We start from the raw sequence: 17,756 nt of genomic DNA, 5'->3' as shown, positions 1-17,756 counted from the left end.
AAATACATGGAGATTTTATTACCTCTGCTAAGGTGGTTATGTTTTCATCTCTGATTTGTCAGTCAACAGGTGTATGTAATAAACTACTGGACCAATAACTACACAACTTGGTAGAAGGAAGCTGCATGGTGAAAGCATTCGATTTAGACAGCGTCTCTCCTGAGGAGAAAGTATTGAAATGTCCAAAGCGTTAGTGAACAGGTAGGGGTGGGGCACGTGACAACCCAAGGACTTCAGCAGCTACAGACCAGTGGCGTTAACATCCCACCTGATGAAGACGCTAGAGAGGCTGGTCCCTGTACACCTCCGCCCCCTGGTGAGCTCATCTTTGGACCCGCTCCAGTTCGCCTACCATTCTGGCATCGGGGTGGATGACGCTGTCATCTACCTGCTACACAGATGCCTTTCTCACCTGGAAAAGGCTGGAAGCACTGTGAGGATCATCTTCTTTGATTTCTCCAGTGCCTTCAACAGCATCCAGCCTCAACTTCAGAGGGACAAGATGGAGCAGACCGGAGTGGACCACCACCTCACCGCATGGATCCTGGACTGCCTCACCAACTGTCCACAGTATGTGCGGATACGGGGGTGTGAGTCTGACCTGGTGTCCTGCAGCACGGGGCCCCACAAGGAACCGTTCTAGCTCCATTCCTCTTCACCATCTACACCTCGGACTTCTCATACAACTCCACTAACTGCTACCTGCAAAAATTCTCTGACGACTCTGCAATCGTCGGCCTCATTTCAGCCGGTGATGACAGGGAGTATAGAGAATTAAACCAGGACTTCATAACATGGTGCCAGCGGAACTGCCTCCAGATCAACTCTGAACCAGTGAACATCCAGGGAACGGAATTTGACACTGGGAAAATGTTGATGTTTCTTACAAATTAAGATGGAATTAATATTAGTGTGTCACCAGTGCACATGCGTGTGGAGTCGTTGGGATTGTTCAGGAGGAAAGTCCAGTGCGAGTCCTGGAAGTCGTTCTCTTCATACAGCCATTGTAAACCAACAATGGCTTCTGTATATTATCGCCATTATATTACCTATTTTACCTGAAAGTAAAAAAAAAAGAGCAAACTATGACCCCTCAACCTGAGATAAAAACCCTCAGAAATGATCACAAAACCACAATTTCATGTTTTTCCTGAAGATGTTTATTAGTAAAATTGCATTGGATTTTTTGGCTGATATCTAAAATCCATGATCATCACCAGCATCACAAAAAGGTAGTTTTCATCTCCCTCATTCCAGATATTTAAAGTCAGTTTTCATTTCATAAGTCCCATACAGTTATACATATAGTCACATTATAGTGCATAAATATAATTCTTTACTCTCTCTCATTCAATTTTATGAAAAGTTTTGTGATTGAGGTTAAATCTAGAGGTATAAAAACACTTTACTTCATGGTTGCAGTTATTAAAAATACCCATTATTAACAACACTGATATCCAATGGTAAAACATCATCATTGTTAAATATAAAAATAGCATCTGTTTCTCAGCACACACAAGTGAAAGTATAAAGACGTTGTCCTGTATCATTAGGTGTGTCCCCATGGCCTCACTGTATCCTGTGTTTGTCTGTGTGTGTGTGTGTGTGTGTGTGTGTGTGAGAGAGTGAACTCAGCATCACAGGACATTGTCCACCTGCAACACAGCAGATCAAATGAATCATTTTTCAATTTTGAGTTCGTCTCAATTCAACAAACAGAAAAATCTGTAAGAATAAAAGTCTTACTGTGAGGTCTGATGAGTGGGTCAGTAGGTGGTGCTCCAGGAGGTATGCTGCTCTTTGCCTCATCTCTCCTTCACTATTGTACTGAATGGCTTCCAACAGTGAAACTCCACCAAGCCTCACAAACTCGTCCGCCACCTAAAAGGAAAGAGCAACCAGCATCTATGAGATCTCGCTGGTAATGGATGGTACACATCCAGTTGACGAATACAAGCTAATCGGCATAATCTCATTAGCTGTTTCACACAGGTCATTTTCAGGCATGAACATATTATGGAGGTTTCCTTTTACATTTGTGGCAGAATGTGGTGCATGACTTCTGCTGCAGAGACATGTTTTTGTTTATAACACATCGAAGATAGAGGTTCTACACCAACCACTGACTCAACTGTTGTGTTTTGCACTGACAACAACACTTCAAGTTGGCCTTTTGTGACAATGTCTTCTAAGGGAGGTAGACTTTCTTACCTGCTGTGTGCTGAGGACCAGCAGGAAGAGGACCTCCAGACTGAGGGTCACCATTTCTTGGTCAGCCATCTTAAGTGTTGCACAGAGTGTGGAAACCAATCCAAGCTGGGCCAGCTGGACACAGAACTCCTTTTTTTTGTGTGCGATGTTTGCTAGAACTCTGAGGACCTGACAAGATGACACAGACCAGTGAGATTAGCTGTAACATTGTACAAGAGTGTGAGGAAGACAGGCCTCAAATAAAAAATATAATATGACCATCATCTGCCACTGTGGAGAAATATTACAAAGCAAAGTTTAGCCTTTGCTTTCACTTACCATTGTATTAATGCCTTGAGAGAAAGGCAGAAGCTGGATAAGTCCAGGGACCAAGTTGAGAGAGAGTAGAGCAGAGCAGAAATCACTGGAGGCAGCTGGAACAGAAATTGATGGGAAAGGCATTGGTATAAATCAGGATTAAAACAGTCACTCCTGATAAATCCAGGTATCCCCAAGTGGGAAAAGAAAGAAACCCTCCCCGCAAATTAAAAAAAAAACGAGGTTTTGCATGAAACAGTGACAGAGCAGTCTTACCTGTGAGGTTGTTGAGGACCCAGGCGCTCTCCCTGGCCAAGGCTGGCTGGGTGTGTGGGTAGGCCTGAAGAAGTACACACACAGCAGCCACAAGTCGTACGTCGCCTACTTGAGTGCTCAGGCTGTCCACTGGGCAGAGGGACAGGAGGTTTCCCACGCACCGCAGCACCGGACAGACCAGCTTAAGATGCACAACACATAAAGGACCATTAACAGGTTATACCCTAAGCGTTTAATGACATTTACCACGTATAGGTGGTTCTCACAGGTAAAATGTGTTGAGGTTGATAACTTCGAAAGGCAGTTCTACACTGATACTGATAAGAAACAACCAAGCATTTTACTTTTCAAATAAAAAGCTGTTATCAACAACTGATCTCAAGTAGAACTCTTTCTTAAATGCATGCTACGACATTATTGCATAAAGAAAACAATCTTTTTTTTAAATAAATATCTGAATATTTACCTACAAGTTTCTGCAAGCTGATTATCATACCTCATTGACATGAACCAAAATATGAAAACACAAGATATACTTGTGATAAAGTGCTGATACACATTATATGTTTCAATAATGCAAACAAAACCAAACAAACCATAACAAAGCAAGGGAGTTAAACTGAACAAACAGATTATGAAATGCTGGGTTTGATCCATTAACGTCCATACCAACTCCATTCCTTCTTCTTTCTTTCCTTCAGCGACAGCATCACCTAGTGACAATAACAAAGAACTGCACTGCAGCAGGGCCCCACGAGCCAACAGCTCTCTGTTGTCCTCACTGCTTCAGATAGGATAAGAAGAGAAGAGAGGCAGATCCTTGTTATTATGCTCAGTGAAATCACATTGTTTGTGAAGCAATGACATCTTTTTATCTGTAAATATAAACAGACGGTTGTAACTTGCTGAGAATATCCTACCTGCATGCCAGGTAGTGGAGACACCACGCACACTCAATAGCAGGTGCAAGGCCAAAGTTTGGGTCTGGAGTCAGGACTGATAGCAATTGTGAAGGTAAACTAGAGGCCAGGACCTGCCTGCAGACACAGAGGAAGAGCATGGAACAACTGAGCACAGCATCTAATGACAGTAAAGCATGACAAAATATGCGCAAAAAAAAATTGTAATAGAGCAGTACAAGTCGAGAATTGAGAGTTGCAGTTAAGAGGGGCTTACGGGATTATTTTCTCTGCTGCATCTTTGGCCTGCAGAAGCTGAGAGAGGGTGAACCCCACCGCCTCCACCACGGACAGATTATGTCTCTGGTTCTGGACACAAAAAAATAACCAGTTTAGGTGATAATCACAAACAGATTTATATTTATCTTTAACATTTAATGACATATTACACAGTGAAGTAGAGTCCTGCACTGGGTTGAATACAAAATAATATTTAAATCTAAACTAGATTATATCGAAACTAGTCAGCCACAAGCTGAGCTGCTATTACTATGTTAAAGAACCAATGAATGTTGTTTGTTTACCTCTAGGCAGCTGGCCAGAGCTGGTATGATTCCCTGGGCCAGGAGTTTCTCTTTCACAATATCACTGTCCGGGAATAAGTTACCCAACGTGTAGAGACACAGCTCCTGTGTACACAAGAATACAAACACACAAAGTAAAACAATAACTAATAATAACTTAAGTTGTTGAGTATTATCAACTCAACACGTTAAGTTGATAATATTACACACTGTCTGCCATGAGTAGCTACTAACCGTGAACTTGGTGCTCTGGCCAGATAGGTAGGTGAGCAGGTAAGGGGTGGCAGGCAGACAGGCTGGGGCCACATTGGTGTGGGGAGAGTGAGACAGCTCATGAAGACAACGGACAGCATGGAGACGGCACTGAGCATTAGAGCCAGTGAGGAGACTTACCAGCAGATGCATACTATTCTCCTGCCTTAAAAGAAGAAATATACACAGACATGTCACATGATAGAGATTAAAAAAAGCAAACAATAGCATCACTTTACATGATTTGAGCTGCTTTCAGACTTGCACTGAAGTCCAGACATTTTCCACAATGTTTCCTGATAGTCCCCATGAAAAATTTCTGGAGCCCATCTAAGAATAAAGCAGGAAAATGTGCACAAGGCACATAAGGAAGACGCAGACCTCAATTTTTGTAAGACGATGAGATTCGAGAGCTTTTGGTGATAAGAGCCGACTCTAGTGTTTCTGTGCTGTGAGAGAAAATGTGTGATATCCGTACCATGTTCTATATGTTATGTCCTGGTCCCTGCATTCTGTACCCAGTAGCCCCATTGGTATTGTGAATGTATGTGACCCCGACAATCTCCTGCTACGTTCTTCATATGTTAAGGGGATGAAATGTCAGATTTCTGGACATTTTCCGGAGTTCATGTCTGAAAGCGGCTTTCATGCGTCGAGACCACTGTACTTGATGAAGCTGAGCTGTGCTGAAGGGCCACGGAGAGCGTTACTCAGGGCTCTCAGGTGGGTCTCCCTCTCAGGCCCGCTGTGTTGAAGTTTGTGGAGCAAGCTGACCACTTCCTGGGGAATTGAGCACAAGGTTCAAATCTCCCACAATCCCTCATTTGATAAAAAATACTGACAAATAATCGATCGATCGTCTCTCTGTCACCTGTTCTCCTGACATGGTGTCCATGGTGACCTCCGGCTGTTCCTCATCCTCATTCAGCAGGAGCCTCTTGCTCACAAGCTGTCTGTCTCTGCGGGCCTGTCTCAGTGCTACAGCAACAAACATGGACAAACTTCAGTGTAATGAAAGCAGCTTATACTTGGTTGTTTATTGTCAAGTGGTTCTACAAGCCTTCAGCTTACAGTCGCTGTACGATGCATCAGTTTAGTGTTAATAACAAAACTAAATATGAATTTATATTTAAGCATAGTCTAATCAATTGCTATATATAGCTAATGTCTTATCGTCTGGTATTAAAGACTGTGGGTGGTTGTTTAATCTTCATTTGAGCAAATACTGTGCAATAAACGCTAGTTTACCATTAGCATGTACATACTGTTTATCGCGTACACTTACTAGTTTTTACACAAATAAGTTTAGCCTGGTTCCATTTCTTGTAAATAAGCTTTACAAGAAGCTTATTGTAACAGAAAACTGTAACAGAAGCGTGAACTGGTCTTCAGCTTCTCTTTATTCGAACTTTCACCATCACCGCGGACTTTAAGTTAAAAGCACAGCGACATTAGGAGCAAACCTCTCTCGTGCTCCCTCCTCTTCAGGCGGACCTCCTCGGAGCTGCCGCCCTGTCGACCCGCTTTGTGACGAACTCTGTTCAGCCTCCACATCCTCTCTTCTGCTCCGCTTCGTCCACAGACTGAATGTAAACACTGCTTAGCTCGCCATGTTGTGATCAGTGATGCATTTCCCCAGTGATGATGATTGGCTGTGACATTCTTCTTCTGTTTCCTCTGCCCCTTTGACAGCTGCTGCAGCGCCACCCAGCGGGTTCTTATGGGAGACTCGGTATTGTACAGAAAGATGTTTTTTTTTCCTTCTATCCATCCACCTACCTACGCATCTATTTATATATCCATCCACCTATGTACCAATCTATCTATACATCTATCCATCCACCAATCCATCTACCCACCAATCTATATCCATCCACCTATGTACCAATCTATCTATACATCTATCCATCCACCAATCCATCTACCCACCAATCTATATCTCTATCCACTTACCTACCAACCCATCTATTTTGTCTATCCATCCATCAACCTATCAATCAATCTATATATACATCCACTTACCTACCCATCTATCTATCTATCTATCTATCTATCTATCTATCTATCTATCTATCCATCCATCCACCTACGCATCCATCCATCTATTTTTCATAACAACACTTCAGACATGGTTTCCAAAATCTATAGCATTTAATTTGTATTAAAGCATAATTTACAGAGTTCATATGAAGGCTTTATCAAACAGTTACAAAATTCTTTAAAAAAAAAACATGCAACCTTCATCCAAAAAACACTTTTAACACAATTTCCATCTTATTTTTTGTAAAAAAATCTCTACTTTCTGAGGTCCCCTCTAGTTCAGATTAGGTTAACATGGTAGACTGAAGGAGAATGAGATTCAATAGATACGACTCGGCTCAATGTGAATGAATATCACTAATATCCTGAGAGGGATCATCCTTTCAATTAAACAGTTACCATCCCCTTCTCCATATTTAAGCCATTAAAATGGGAATCACAATGCAAAACACAGTAAAAAAAAACAAACAAAGACATCTTTAGCACAATATGCCACATTTTGTGTGGTAAAAACTTCAAATCAAATAAAAAAGGTACCCAAATAAAAAAAATAAAAAATGTGATCCATCTTTCCATTTTGAAGTGATCATTGTAACCATTAAAACATGAATGGTAACTGGGTGGTAAGGATGTGTTGACTTTATTCTGTGGTTGCGCACTGATGAAGAAAGAACGTCTTCATGACTCTGCGTTCTTGGAGGATTTCCTTTTCTGTGGAAAATTTCAGACAAGGAGAAAATAAATGGATCTGAAGAGTTATCCTCTGGCACAAATTTTTTTTTCATTTTACCCCAAACAATGACATAAATTTAGCTGCTTGTAGACATGCACTCAAGAAATTATCCAGAGAGATGTACGTTCTCCAGCTCCCTATTCAAAACTCTGGAGAATGCATCAGGATAATGTCTGCAGAATTCACAACGAGCTTGTGGGTTTATCGATGACATTTTAAACATGTGACAACGGATATGAAATAGAAAAAACTAAAATAATACAAAAATCTCTGTTTGGAAAAGGTGTCAAACACATAGAAGACGTCGACGTCAAATTTAGAAAAACAGAGTCCAGATAATAATTTCCAGATGCAGTTTTCTGGACATTTTCCAGAGTTCATGTCTACAAAACGGGTTTTATAACACATTTAATGCAGGGTACAGTATTGTGATACCTTTTTGTGGGAGTCAATGGAGGGTGTTTCTATTGTCGTCGTGTCTAGGACTGAACCTGCAGGCGTCTCGAGGACATCGGGGGATTTCAACTTGCTTTTCTCTGAGAGAATGACAAATGAGTTCATTGAATTGAGTGAACAGAAACTTACAAACACAGAAAGGTTATATTTTGTCTCGACTGGTGGGATTTATCTACGTACTTCTCTTCTTCTCTGTTGGAGGACTGGGTGTCTCAAAGACGGGTTGGGGTAGTGGATCTGCGTCAGCGGAATAATTTTCCAAGGAAGAGTCCCTTTTCTTCTTCTTCTTCTTCACTGTAGTTATCTGCTCTGGCGTTTCCCCTCCGCCAAAGCTCTCGCTTTTCGTTATCGTTAAATTTTCATCAGCAATCTGCTCCGACACATCAATTTGATCAGCTCTATTCTTTTTCTTCTTTATCTTTTCTTCAACAATCTGCTCTGGATTTTCCTTTTTCTTCTTCCTCTCTTTCTTCTCATTAACTATTTGCTCTGAATTGTCTTCACCATCAGCAACCACATCTTTCTTCTTCTTTGCATTCTTTCCTTCCGTGATCTGCTCCATAGTTTCTTTATCTTCTTCCACTTTTTTCTCTGAATGTTCCTTACTGTCCATTGTCTTCTTCTTCTTCTCTTTCTTCTTTTCAACAGTCTGCTCTGTATTTTGTTTTAATTCTTGAGCTGCCAACTCTGGATTTTCTTCAGGTGTCTTTTTCTTCTTCTTCACTTTTTTGTTTTCGGCTATTTGCCCTGGCTTTTCCTCATTATCAGTTTTCTCCTTTTTCTTTTTCTTGGGTTTCTTTACTTGTTCTGGTGGCTCAGAAATGTCCTCTTTGGCAGCATATCCATTTGTATTTGTGTCTATTGCTTCCTCTTTATTCTCCTTCCTTTTCCTCTCCCCCTCTTTCCCCTTTGTCTTCTTCTCTTCCTCCACAGATTTACCAACACATTCTTGCTCTGTGGCATCTTTCCTTTTTTCCTTCTCTTCTTCACTCTCTTTTTCTTGTCCGTCTCCTCCAGCGTCATTTGCATTCCCTTCCACCTTCTCCTCATTCAACTCTTTCTTCTTCTTCTTTTTCTTCTTTCTGGGCTCAGACGCTGTCTCACCATCTTCGATGACTTTCCGTTTCTCTTTCGCTGGCGTCTGTTTTGAAGGAGAGTCGCTGGATGGAGTCGGTGTGTCCTCAGCAGCGTTGAGGCTTTGCTCTTGGCTCAGGGCGAGGGAGGAGGCAGCAGGTGCCATCTTTTTCTTTGGACTGCTATTCTTCTTGTTATTTGTTGGCATCTCTATTTCATTCTTGTCAACTGTCCCGTCAATCTGTGTGAGAATGGGAGTGTTGGTTTTGGTTGGAGGCTTCGTCCGGGGTTTTCTGACTCTCTTTTTCTTGGGTTGCGGTGCAGAGGAATCCAGAGAGTTGATGGTGTCAATCTTGGCTATGTCATCCTCTGCGGACAGGGTAAACACGGTGAATACATTGAACAAACATGGCCATGTGGCAACATCATTTAAAAGAAAACATAGATTTTCTGTGGCGACGTTCGTTCATGGGTGGTTCTGTTCCGACTGCTGGTCTTTCTCCTTTTAAGTGAGACCTCTTTTCATCTGCCACATTCCCTGCACTTTCCACTCCTCTTAACCTTCTCCATCATCCAACATTTCTCTTTTAACACCAATACATCAGCCGTAACTAACTCCAGTGAAGTGGGACTTGTTTTGACCTGTGTATTTCTGAGTCATTCCGCACGACACATGTCTTAATGAACATTTGGCGTGCTGATTTGCTTATGTCAAAGCAGTGGAGCTGAAATGTCAGGTTTCTCGGATCGCCATTAAAGTAGATGTCGGCTACTGAAGTTTGAACTTGTGGGCAAGCTCTGTGGCTTAGGAATATGGGTCAAAGAGAAATGGTTACTATATCCATTTGAAAATCTCCAGCTCCATATGTATCTAAACAGTATGTTGCTATCTAACAGAATTGAGAGAGATCAGATCAGTAAAATCTGAATTGCAAAAAAAATAAATTGTAAAAGTTAGTTAATAATGTCATTGCGGAGATGACTTATCTGAAGTGGAGTACACATACCTAATTCATTACAATGTTGTTGAACAGAAGTGATGGATCAGTGCAGGTTCAGAAATACACAAAATACTGATGTACTTCTTTGGTGACCGCTCTCCAACTGTATAATGTGTTTATAAGGTATACAACATGGGTGGCATGTACCTTCAGAGTCTTCACTGCAGCAGTTGTGTTTCGACATTGAGTGTGTTTGATCTGTCACTGGGTTCAACTACCACCCGGTCCATCACAGGATTTACAGGGCGGTTTGACGGAGATGGTTCATGAGGATACAGAAGGTTCAATCTTGATTCACCTAGTCCCGAACTGTATGGCTCTAGCACACCCCACAGCCACCAGTTCTTAACGTATGCAACCACAAACCCTTGAACCTCTCTCTCTCTCTATCAAACAGACACACACGCACGCACACACACCTGTCAACTGCTGCACCAGTTTCTTCCATTTCTCTTCGTCCAGGCTGCTGTCAGAGTCTGAATTGTCTCCACCAGCCGACACGACTTTGTCCTGGGTTTGCGTCTTTGATTTCTTGGCTTCGGCATCACTTCCAAGAGACTTTCCTTCATTTTTTTTTCTTTTCACTGGCACGGCCTTAAAGGAAAACAGGAAAACACAGTCAACTTATTGTAGATAAAGAACAGATGCAATTTAAAAAAAAACGAATAATAAAATCTCACCTTTTTGGGCGTCTCTGTTTTCGTCCCCAGTTTCTCTCTCTTTTTCTTTGCTACAAAAACATGAACAAATGTGTAAAAAATGTATTCAACTGCCCAAACCTGATTGTCTTTTGTTCAGTGAATAAATAAGATGTACCAGCAGGTTGAATGAAAAAATAATCAAAAACATTGAACGTTTTTAAAGCATCCTTACGTTTAAAAAGAAAAAAGGAGGGAAAAACACAAGCTAGACAGGACTGTTGAATTTAAGGTCTTTAAAGAGTTACCATGGTTTCATCGCAAACATTCTAAATCATTTAAACAATAAAATGGTAATTTCATGTGACTATTCAAAATATTTCAAGCCCAGAATCATGTTAACTTTCAGCACTGCACATTAAAGTCGGTTTTGGGGAAACTAGTGAGTCGGACCTTTGACAGGAGTCCCTCCTTGTTCTTGGGATTTGGAGCGCTTGGCTGAGGCAGACTTCTTCTTCTTTTTTGAGTCACTGTCAGGGAAAACAGAACTTAATGTAAATCACCTTGCAGCTACAGACTTCCTGAAGAGAAAGATTGCGACATCACACTCACTTTAACCACGAACTGTAGATGTCCAGTAACGACTCAGATACGTCTGTCTTCTCCTGTAGACAATATAAAAACATTGCAAAGTTAAACACACACTGATTAGACAGTTTATTTGGTCCTGCAGCATCGGTCACAACTTTGATTTATTTTGTGTTTATCTCAGGAGACCTGTCCTAGCAATAGAGGCACAAATGATACTAATCACATCAGCGTGGGTCTTCATTCCAGGAATTATGTAATGCAAATTAAGAAATAAAAAATGTGAATGACACAAATTATCAACTTCAATTTCAGATGACGTTTTTCTCATGTGTGCTCCGTGTGATCTCCACAGGTGGGAGAGGGTCTGATCACCTGTCTGTGTGTGTGTGTGGTCAAGGTATTACTGTATATTGTGGGGATCGAAAGCTGTTCACATTTGTGGGGACTTGTCCTCTTTATGGGGACAAATAGCAAGTCCCTATAATGAAAACTTAAGGTAAACACGTGTTTCAAGGTTAATTTTAAGTTACGATAAGGCAAGTGTGTGAGTTAGTGTATGATTGTGTGAGAGTGTGTTTGTGTGTGACCTGTGTGCTGTGCTTCTCCAGCTCCTCTGCAGCTGCAGGGAAACCATGCTCCTTCAAGTGTCGGTGGATCAGCTGGATCAGCTTGTGCTGTGATGCGTTCACGGACATTTCCGACACACGAGGACGAAGACAAATACACGCGCTGAAGTAACAACTGGGAGGATTTTCATATTAACACTGGAAACATCTTTCAAATCGAAATATCTTCGGAAACTAAAACCCGCATGTATCCGTGTTGCACTCTGAACTGAGGAAGTAGTTTCGTTTGCTGCTGCAATGCACTATGGGAGCTGTAGTATGCCGGTGGCGCAACAAGGCAGCAACCACCCATACAAACACCCCCATCAGGCCTGGCGCCAGGATGAATTGATTATGCTCGATTTTAATAAAGTTTTTGATTTCTGTGGGTTGTAATGTTGTAAACATTGTTGATAATGTTCGAATACAAGTCAACCCAATATATAACATTATGTAATTTTTAAACAATTTAATGAAGAACCGGTCCAGTAAAGCATTGTCCTGTCACATTGGCCATAGGATTATATTGATTCATTCGTAACAACCAACAAAGACTCCTCTCCCTTTTCATCCCTTTACTTTATCTTATTTTTAACTGTAACTTTCAGATGCTATTTCCTGTGTGTCTGCTCAGTTGCACATCCTGCCACAGGAAGGAAATCAAACAGGTTACTCCCTTCAGCCAGTCAAGGCTTGAAGGATTTGGATCAGTCCTGTTGGTAAGATCAACTAGAAAGGACTGGGCTATTACCTCTATTACGAAGTAGTGATCTGATCTCTCTCCCTCAAGGTTGCTTCTTCAGGACTTTCTGGTTTCAAGGTTTTTATGGTTTCGGGCAGTTCTCCATGGCTCAGAATGAATGACACCCTCTGGCTTTAGAGAAAACTCAAAACTCTAAAAAGCAAATCATTGGATGGCCTCTTGTGAAATAGTTTAAAGGAGAATGTCTGGTCCTGGTCCGCCTCATTATCCCCATTTCACCAAGGAGGTTATGTTTTCACCCCTGTCCATAGGTTCATTTTTTTGTTTGCCGGCAGGTTTAGGCAAAAACTACTGGACCTAAACTTAAACCTCCTTTTTATTTCTTGAAAATAAACTTATTTTCAGTTGGAACTCGCTCTGGATTGTTTTCTTCCTTAGTCCAAGCTCACACAATTTAAATGGAGACTCTTGTGCTCCACTGCATAGAGGAGTGGACATAGATAATACATACAGATGGATGGATTAAAAGATATTCAAATTGATTCATCATATTTTGACAGTGTTTGTATTCTGTCCTTTTAAAAGATGCTTCAAGCTAAATTAAATTGTGGCACATGTTTTCTATAGTGAGTAAAGCAAACCCCCATGTGATGATTTTGTGCCGACACTAAAAGGTGAGAAATGAAAAGCATGAGCCAACACAGACCACGGACTCATAATGAACACCACTATTATCCGGTAAGTCTCAAAATAAACCACCTTTTCTTGTCCCTTCTGGCTACCGTTTTAACGTTCTCTCTTGTGGCTATTGGTTTCTGGACTCAGCTCTAGCCTTTACATCTCATCACGTTGGACAAACATCCACCAACCACAGAGCCGGACAATCCACAAAGTATCCAATCAAAGGAACCACTTCTCAGAAGCTGCCAGGAAGGTCAGCCTCCCGTCAATCACAGTTATTTGCACGCCGCCTTCTTTTCGTCTGGTTGGTTTGGGAGGAAGGTGAAGGTGTCTGGGCTCAACAGGCTGCCAGGGAGTAGATGTGAGGGAGTTGCTGGTGAGACCTTGGGTCACACAAGAGGAGAGTATTGGGTAAGAGGAGGGTCAGCAGGAGCGGAATGGCTGAAAGAGCCCCATTCATCAGGCCTAACCAGGAAAGCAGTGTGTATCCAAACCCGACGTCAGTGCTCGGTTGGTCTTACCAAGCTTGATTTTACATGAATATACACACACACACACACACACACACACACACACACACACACACACACACACACACACACACACACACACACCACCCACACACACACACACAAACACACACACACACACACAACCTAACACCTAACCTAACCTAACCTAACCTAACCTAACCTAACCTAACCTAACCTAACCTAACCTTAAACTTAACCTTAACCTTAACCTTAACCTTAACCTTAACCTTAACCTTAACCTTAACCTTAACCTTTGCCTTGAGCCTAACCTTAACCTAGCCAAGCCTATCCTAACCTGTCCTTACCTGACCTAACCTAACCTAACCTAAACTAACCCTAACCTTTGCTATTCTCTCAGCTCACTTCTCCTCTAAACATCACACAATGCTGAATTCAATTTGACATAAATTAAATAGGGTTAGGGTTAGGGTTAGGGTTAGGGTTAGGGTTAGGGTTAGAGAGAAGATCTAGGTGAAGCAGCAATGGAGAGGGCTGACTGTACATCCTTGAGAAAAAAATAAGTATTTCTCTTGGCTTTGACGACATGTTATATTACATAGTAACATTGACGGGGGTATTTATACAGGTTACCTTTGTAAATGGTAGTCTGTTTCATGGGAAATAAATCTTGTTCACCTTCCACACATTTAGCTTCTCACATCTGCGATCACTCTGCAGGTAATTACCCTCAGCTACAGCATCGGAGATTTGTTATTGCTGAGGTCAGTTTAATGCATCACACTGCCCGTCAGTGCTGCCAGGTCGTTGCAATTGTAAAACCCTTTTTGGTGAAACCCTTTAAGAAGTATTGATATCTCATTATTTGAACGAATTAGTAAATTAGTAAATGTTTCTTTAATTGGAAAGTATAGATATGGAGATGTCAAACTCACCTACACACACGGCCCCATGATGATCACTCATTGGGTCCCATGCAGATGCTCATCCAGGTGGCTTTGCTCGGGAGTTGTAATGAAGTGTAAGTTGGGCCTGGCCTTCCTGCCCAGGTGTTACTGCAGCTCCACACAAGCCAAATCAAACATAGAGTCCCGGGCCGAGGCCAGTACTGGAGTCCGAGACTGTCGCCTCACCTGTGAGGTCCCAGCTGATACCACAGGATGTGTGAACAACTGTGCTGCCACGAAGGCTACATCCTTACTAATTCAATTTAGTAAGTGAAGCGATCACTGTCCGTCAGCTCTGTTATAATTCACGTCCATACTAGCACACCAGAAAATGCATATCATGTGACCATTCATGTACACTGGGTATGTGCATGCCAGTGTAAACAGGAAGCGGATCATCTTGACTGCAGTTCTATGTATGAGAAACAACAATGGTAAAAAGTAAACCAGTGTCGGTTTAGTATAACAACGATGAGGTGGAAGTGTCAGCGACAGTCAGCATTAGCAACTTTTGCCTTCACGCTGGTAGATGAGTCATGGGAAGAACCAATCAGGTGACTGCGTCATTTTTTACAAATGTCACAATTTTTGCATGTCTATACTGCAACGCGGCCCTGGAGTATTCAAACTACCGGACCAACAGCGTTTTATGCTCTCAGTTTTAGGAAATAACAATCTCTGGAGTAATGTGGACGACAGTAGGTCCTATGGCTATCGTTTTTCGGTAAAATCATCAATCCTAACACACAAAAAATTAAGGCATTACATTTTTTTGGGCTTATTTTGAAGCTGAAGCAAGAGAGAAAACGAGAGCTTGCCATCAAATGACCCCTGATCTGATGTTGAAAGGATAACATAACATAACATGTTGAACAAAGGTACTTTTGTTCATAGCAGAGGGGCGATGAGCTGTTATTGCATTAAATGTTTTGGCTGGGGGTCGAAAACACCGGAAGAAAGAAAACCTCCCTCCAGTCTTTCTCAGATTAGAAATTTGGGGTAAGAAGGGGAGTAATGTGCAGCTTTACTGGCAGGGCGGCATTGATTAGAAAGGGGTTAGTGTTCTAGGCGAAGGGGAGCAGCCGTATTCAGTAACAGCACCTCTTCCTTTAGCCAAAGCCAACATCTGGTGCCAACCAACACAGAGCAGCAGCAGCGGCGGCAGCGGCACCCGGAGTCTCTGCTTCCCTTTCAACTCATAATTGCATTTCATGGTTTCTCAGGAGGAACCAGGCTGGAGAGAGATGTAAAAATGAGAAGCTGTTGTCAGGGTGAAAATCTGTGTTTCGTTCGGAGTCTATGATGAGAGGTGGGAAGTCAACACCGGGTTTCAATAGAGCTGCTACTACCTTTGTATCTTTATGAATGAGCCTCTCTAGTATAAAATGATTCACTTGGATTGTGTTTTTATATGTCCGCTTTTAATTAGGCAGTGGAAAAAAAGCACAGTTAAATCTTCAAAGTCTCACGACACTACAGACACGCTCTGGAAGAAATCAGATAAATCAAGAGGCTGATGAACAAACAACAAACACACCAAAGATGGTTCCAGCACAAACACACACGATTCGGAGACTTTCCCTCAGTAGGTTCACTTCAATGCTGATGGTCTGAAAGCATTCGTCACTGAAACATTTACATTTGGGGGAGGCAGGAGAGAGTGATCAGTGAGGTGAAAAGATGAAAAGAGCAGTGGAGTAAGAGTCTGAGAATGTGAACTGTAACCAGGCATTCATTTCCACTCAATCACATCTGAGTCAACAGCAACTCACGGGCCGTGATTCATTAAAGCCCAGTAACTTACTTTAACTCTAGATATGTCATGACCATTGACAGCTGACTCTCATGAGATAGTATATCATTTATTTTATTCTTAGCTTATTTTTGATATTTAGCAGCAGCCCAACCTACGTGACGACAAACAAGTGAAACTGAAAATATCCTCCAGGGAACCAAGCACCGTGTTTGTTCAATATTTGGGGTCAAAGAAGGTTCCACCTGTGGTGTATTGTAAGGTAGCAAAAATACTTTCGTCAAACCATTTCTCATTGGTTAATGGTGGAATTCTTTATTTTGGCAATAGGACAAAATCTGCGGTATCAATTTATAAACAGGAGTATATGGTCACATGCTAAGTATGATACGTGTGTGTGTGTATGTGTGTGTGTGAGTGTGTTTGTACTTGTGTGAGTCGATATGCGCCTGTATGTGTGCGAATGTTTGTGTATGGTGTTGTTTGTTGCACCTCTGACCAACAGAAAACAGATGAGTCCCTTCTCCTAAGTGTGGCTTAACCTTAACCTTAACCTAGCCCTAAACCTAACCGTAACCGGATTTACATTATGTTGACTTGGATTTCTGTGTTTTTCCTCATGAACACTGTCAGCTCCTCCATCGAGGAAAACCATAAACATATAAATAAACAGGAGGGTGTAAAACTTCAGGTGCACCTCAGTCTTTTTTTTCCTTCTCTCTGTTTCCTGCCTTGACCTGGCCTAAACTCAGAGACTTTTCTCCATAGATGCCTCTCCTGCTGCTGGGCAAACATCCAGCTTCAAGCCCATTGCGGGAGGCTTGTTCCCACTCTGGCTGCTTGGCGACCTCCATGCCCGCAAGTCCCAGTGTCAGCAGTTTCAAGGTTAGATGTTTTACCTCCAACAAATCAATTTTTTGTGTTTCACCTCAATGACCTTGAGCTATTCAACAGTTAATAAAGTGAAAAGTATTCTGACCTTTCAAGAGTAAAAAAACAGCAAATAAAAATATTAGATTCTCTTACACAATCAAAACAGTATTTAATATACATTTTTAATCATTATTTAATCAAAAAGTCAACAGCTTGTTGTCTTATATCAAAGAAATGGAAATACTTGTATGCTAGACAGTTTTTTTGTGTGTGTTTATCTTAGTTTGAAAGACTCCATGCTGTGGTGGCTGACATTTCTCATATTATTATAAAAAATGTCTAGTCTCTTTTTGGCACGTTCACCAAACAGCTTTGAGTTTTCTCTGCCGCTGAACAGCAGCCTGCAACGAGTGATCGTTGCAGGTTGTTGTCATATCCTCCTTTGCAATTGAGAAAGCTTTCAATCATCAATGCCCTTTACATCCACTACCTTCGGCTGTGGCTGAGGGGTAGAGCAGTCGTCCTCCAACCTGAAGGTCAGCAGTTCGATTCCCAGTCTGACCCATCTGCAAGCCAAAGTGTCCTTGGGCAAAATACTGAACCCTGAATGGCCCCCCATAGAATAACAATGTGCTGCGAATAGACGCACTG

At 41.8% G+C, this 17,756-nt stretch overlaps 2 protein-coding genes across 3 annotated transcripts; both read right to left on the bottom strand.

Moving 5' to 3' along the window:
• Nucleotides 1–1,137: 1,137 nt before the first annotated feature.
• tmco6 (transmembrane and coiled-coil domains 6) lies at nt 1,138–6,149 on the bottom strand. 2 transcript variants are annotated; one of them, XM_062394130.1, is made up of 13 exons: nt 5,983–6,149; nt 5,391–5,497; nt 5,187–5,299; nt 4,502–4,685; nt 4,268–4,372; nt 3,961–4,052; nt 3,705–3,821; nt 3,454–3,568; nt 2,785–2,965; nt 2,530–2,624; nt 2,212–2,379; nt 1,747–1,881; nt 1,138–1,655 (listed from the first exon to the last, which is right to left on the bottom strand). In XM_062394130.1, the coding sequence occupies exons 1-13, from the start codon at nt 6,071–6,073 to the stop codon at nt 1,638–1,640; spliced, it is 1,521 nt and encodes a 506-aa protein (XP_062250114.1). In that variant the 5' UTR covers nt 6,074–6,149; the 3' UTR covers nt 1,138–1,637. The 2 variants fall into 2 exon arrangements, with proteins under 2 accessions (XP_062250114.1, XP_062250115.1); XM_062394131.1 differs by having other exon boundaries at nt 3,454–3,565.
• Nucleotides 6,150–6,648: 499 nt separating this feature from the next.
• LOC133958900 (DNA ligase 1-like) lies at nt 6,649–11,906 on the bottom strand. The gene is made up of 8 exons (XM_062393927.1): nt 11,640–11,906; nt 11,074–11,126; nt 10,915–10,991; nt 10,504–10,553; nt 10,243–10,417; nt 7,929–9,191; nt 7,728–7,828; nt 6,649–7,270 (listed from the first exon to the last, which is right to left on the bottom strand). Exons 1-8 carry the CDS (start codon nt 11,745–11,747, stop codon nt 7,238–7,240), a joined length of 1,860 nt encoding a protein of 619 aa, XP_062249911.1. The 5' UTR covers nt 11,748–11,906; the 3' UTR covers nt 6,649–7,237.
• Between the last annotated feature and the right edge of the window lie 5,850 nt (nt 11,907–17,756).

The sequence above is a fragment of the Platichthys flesus genome, chromosome 8 (assembly GCF_949316205.1).
Source record: "Platichthys flesus chromosome 8, fPlaFle2.1, whole genome shotgun sequence".
Classification (NCBI taxonomy): domain Eukaryota; kingdom Metazoa; phylum Chordata; class Actinopteri; order Pleuronectiformes; family Pleuronectidae; genus Platichthys; species Platichthys flesus.
This window is presented reverse-complemented; position numbering and strand designations above follow the sequence as displayed.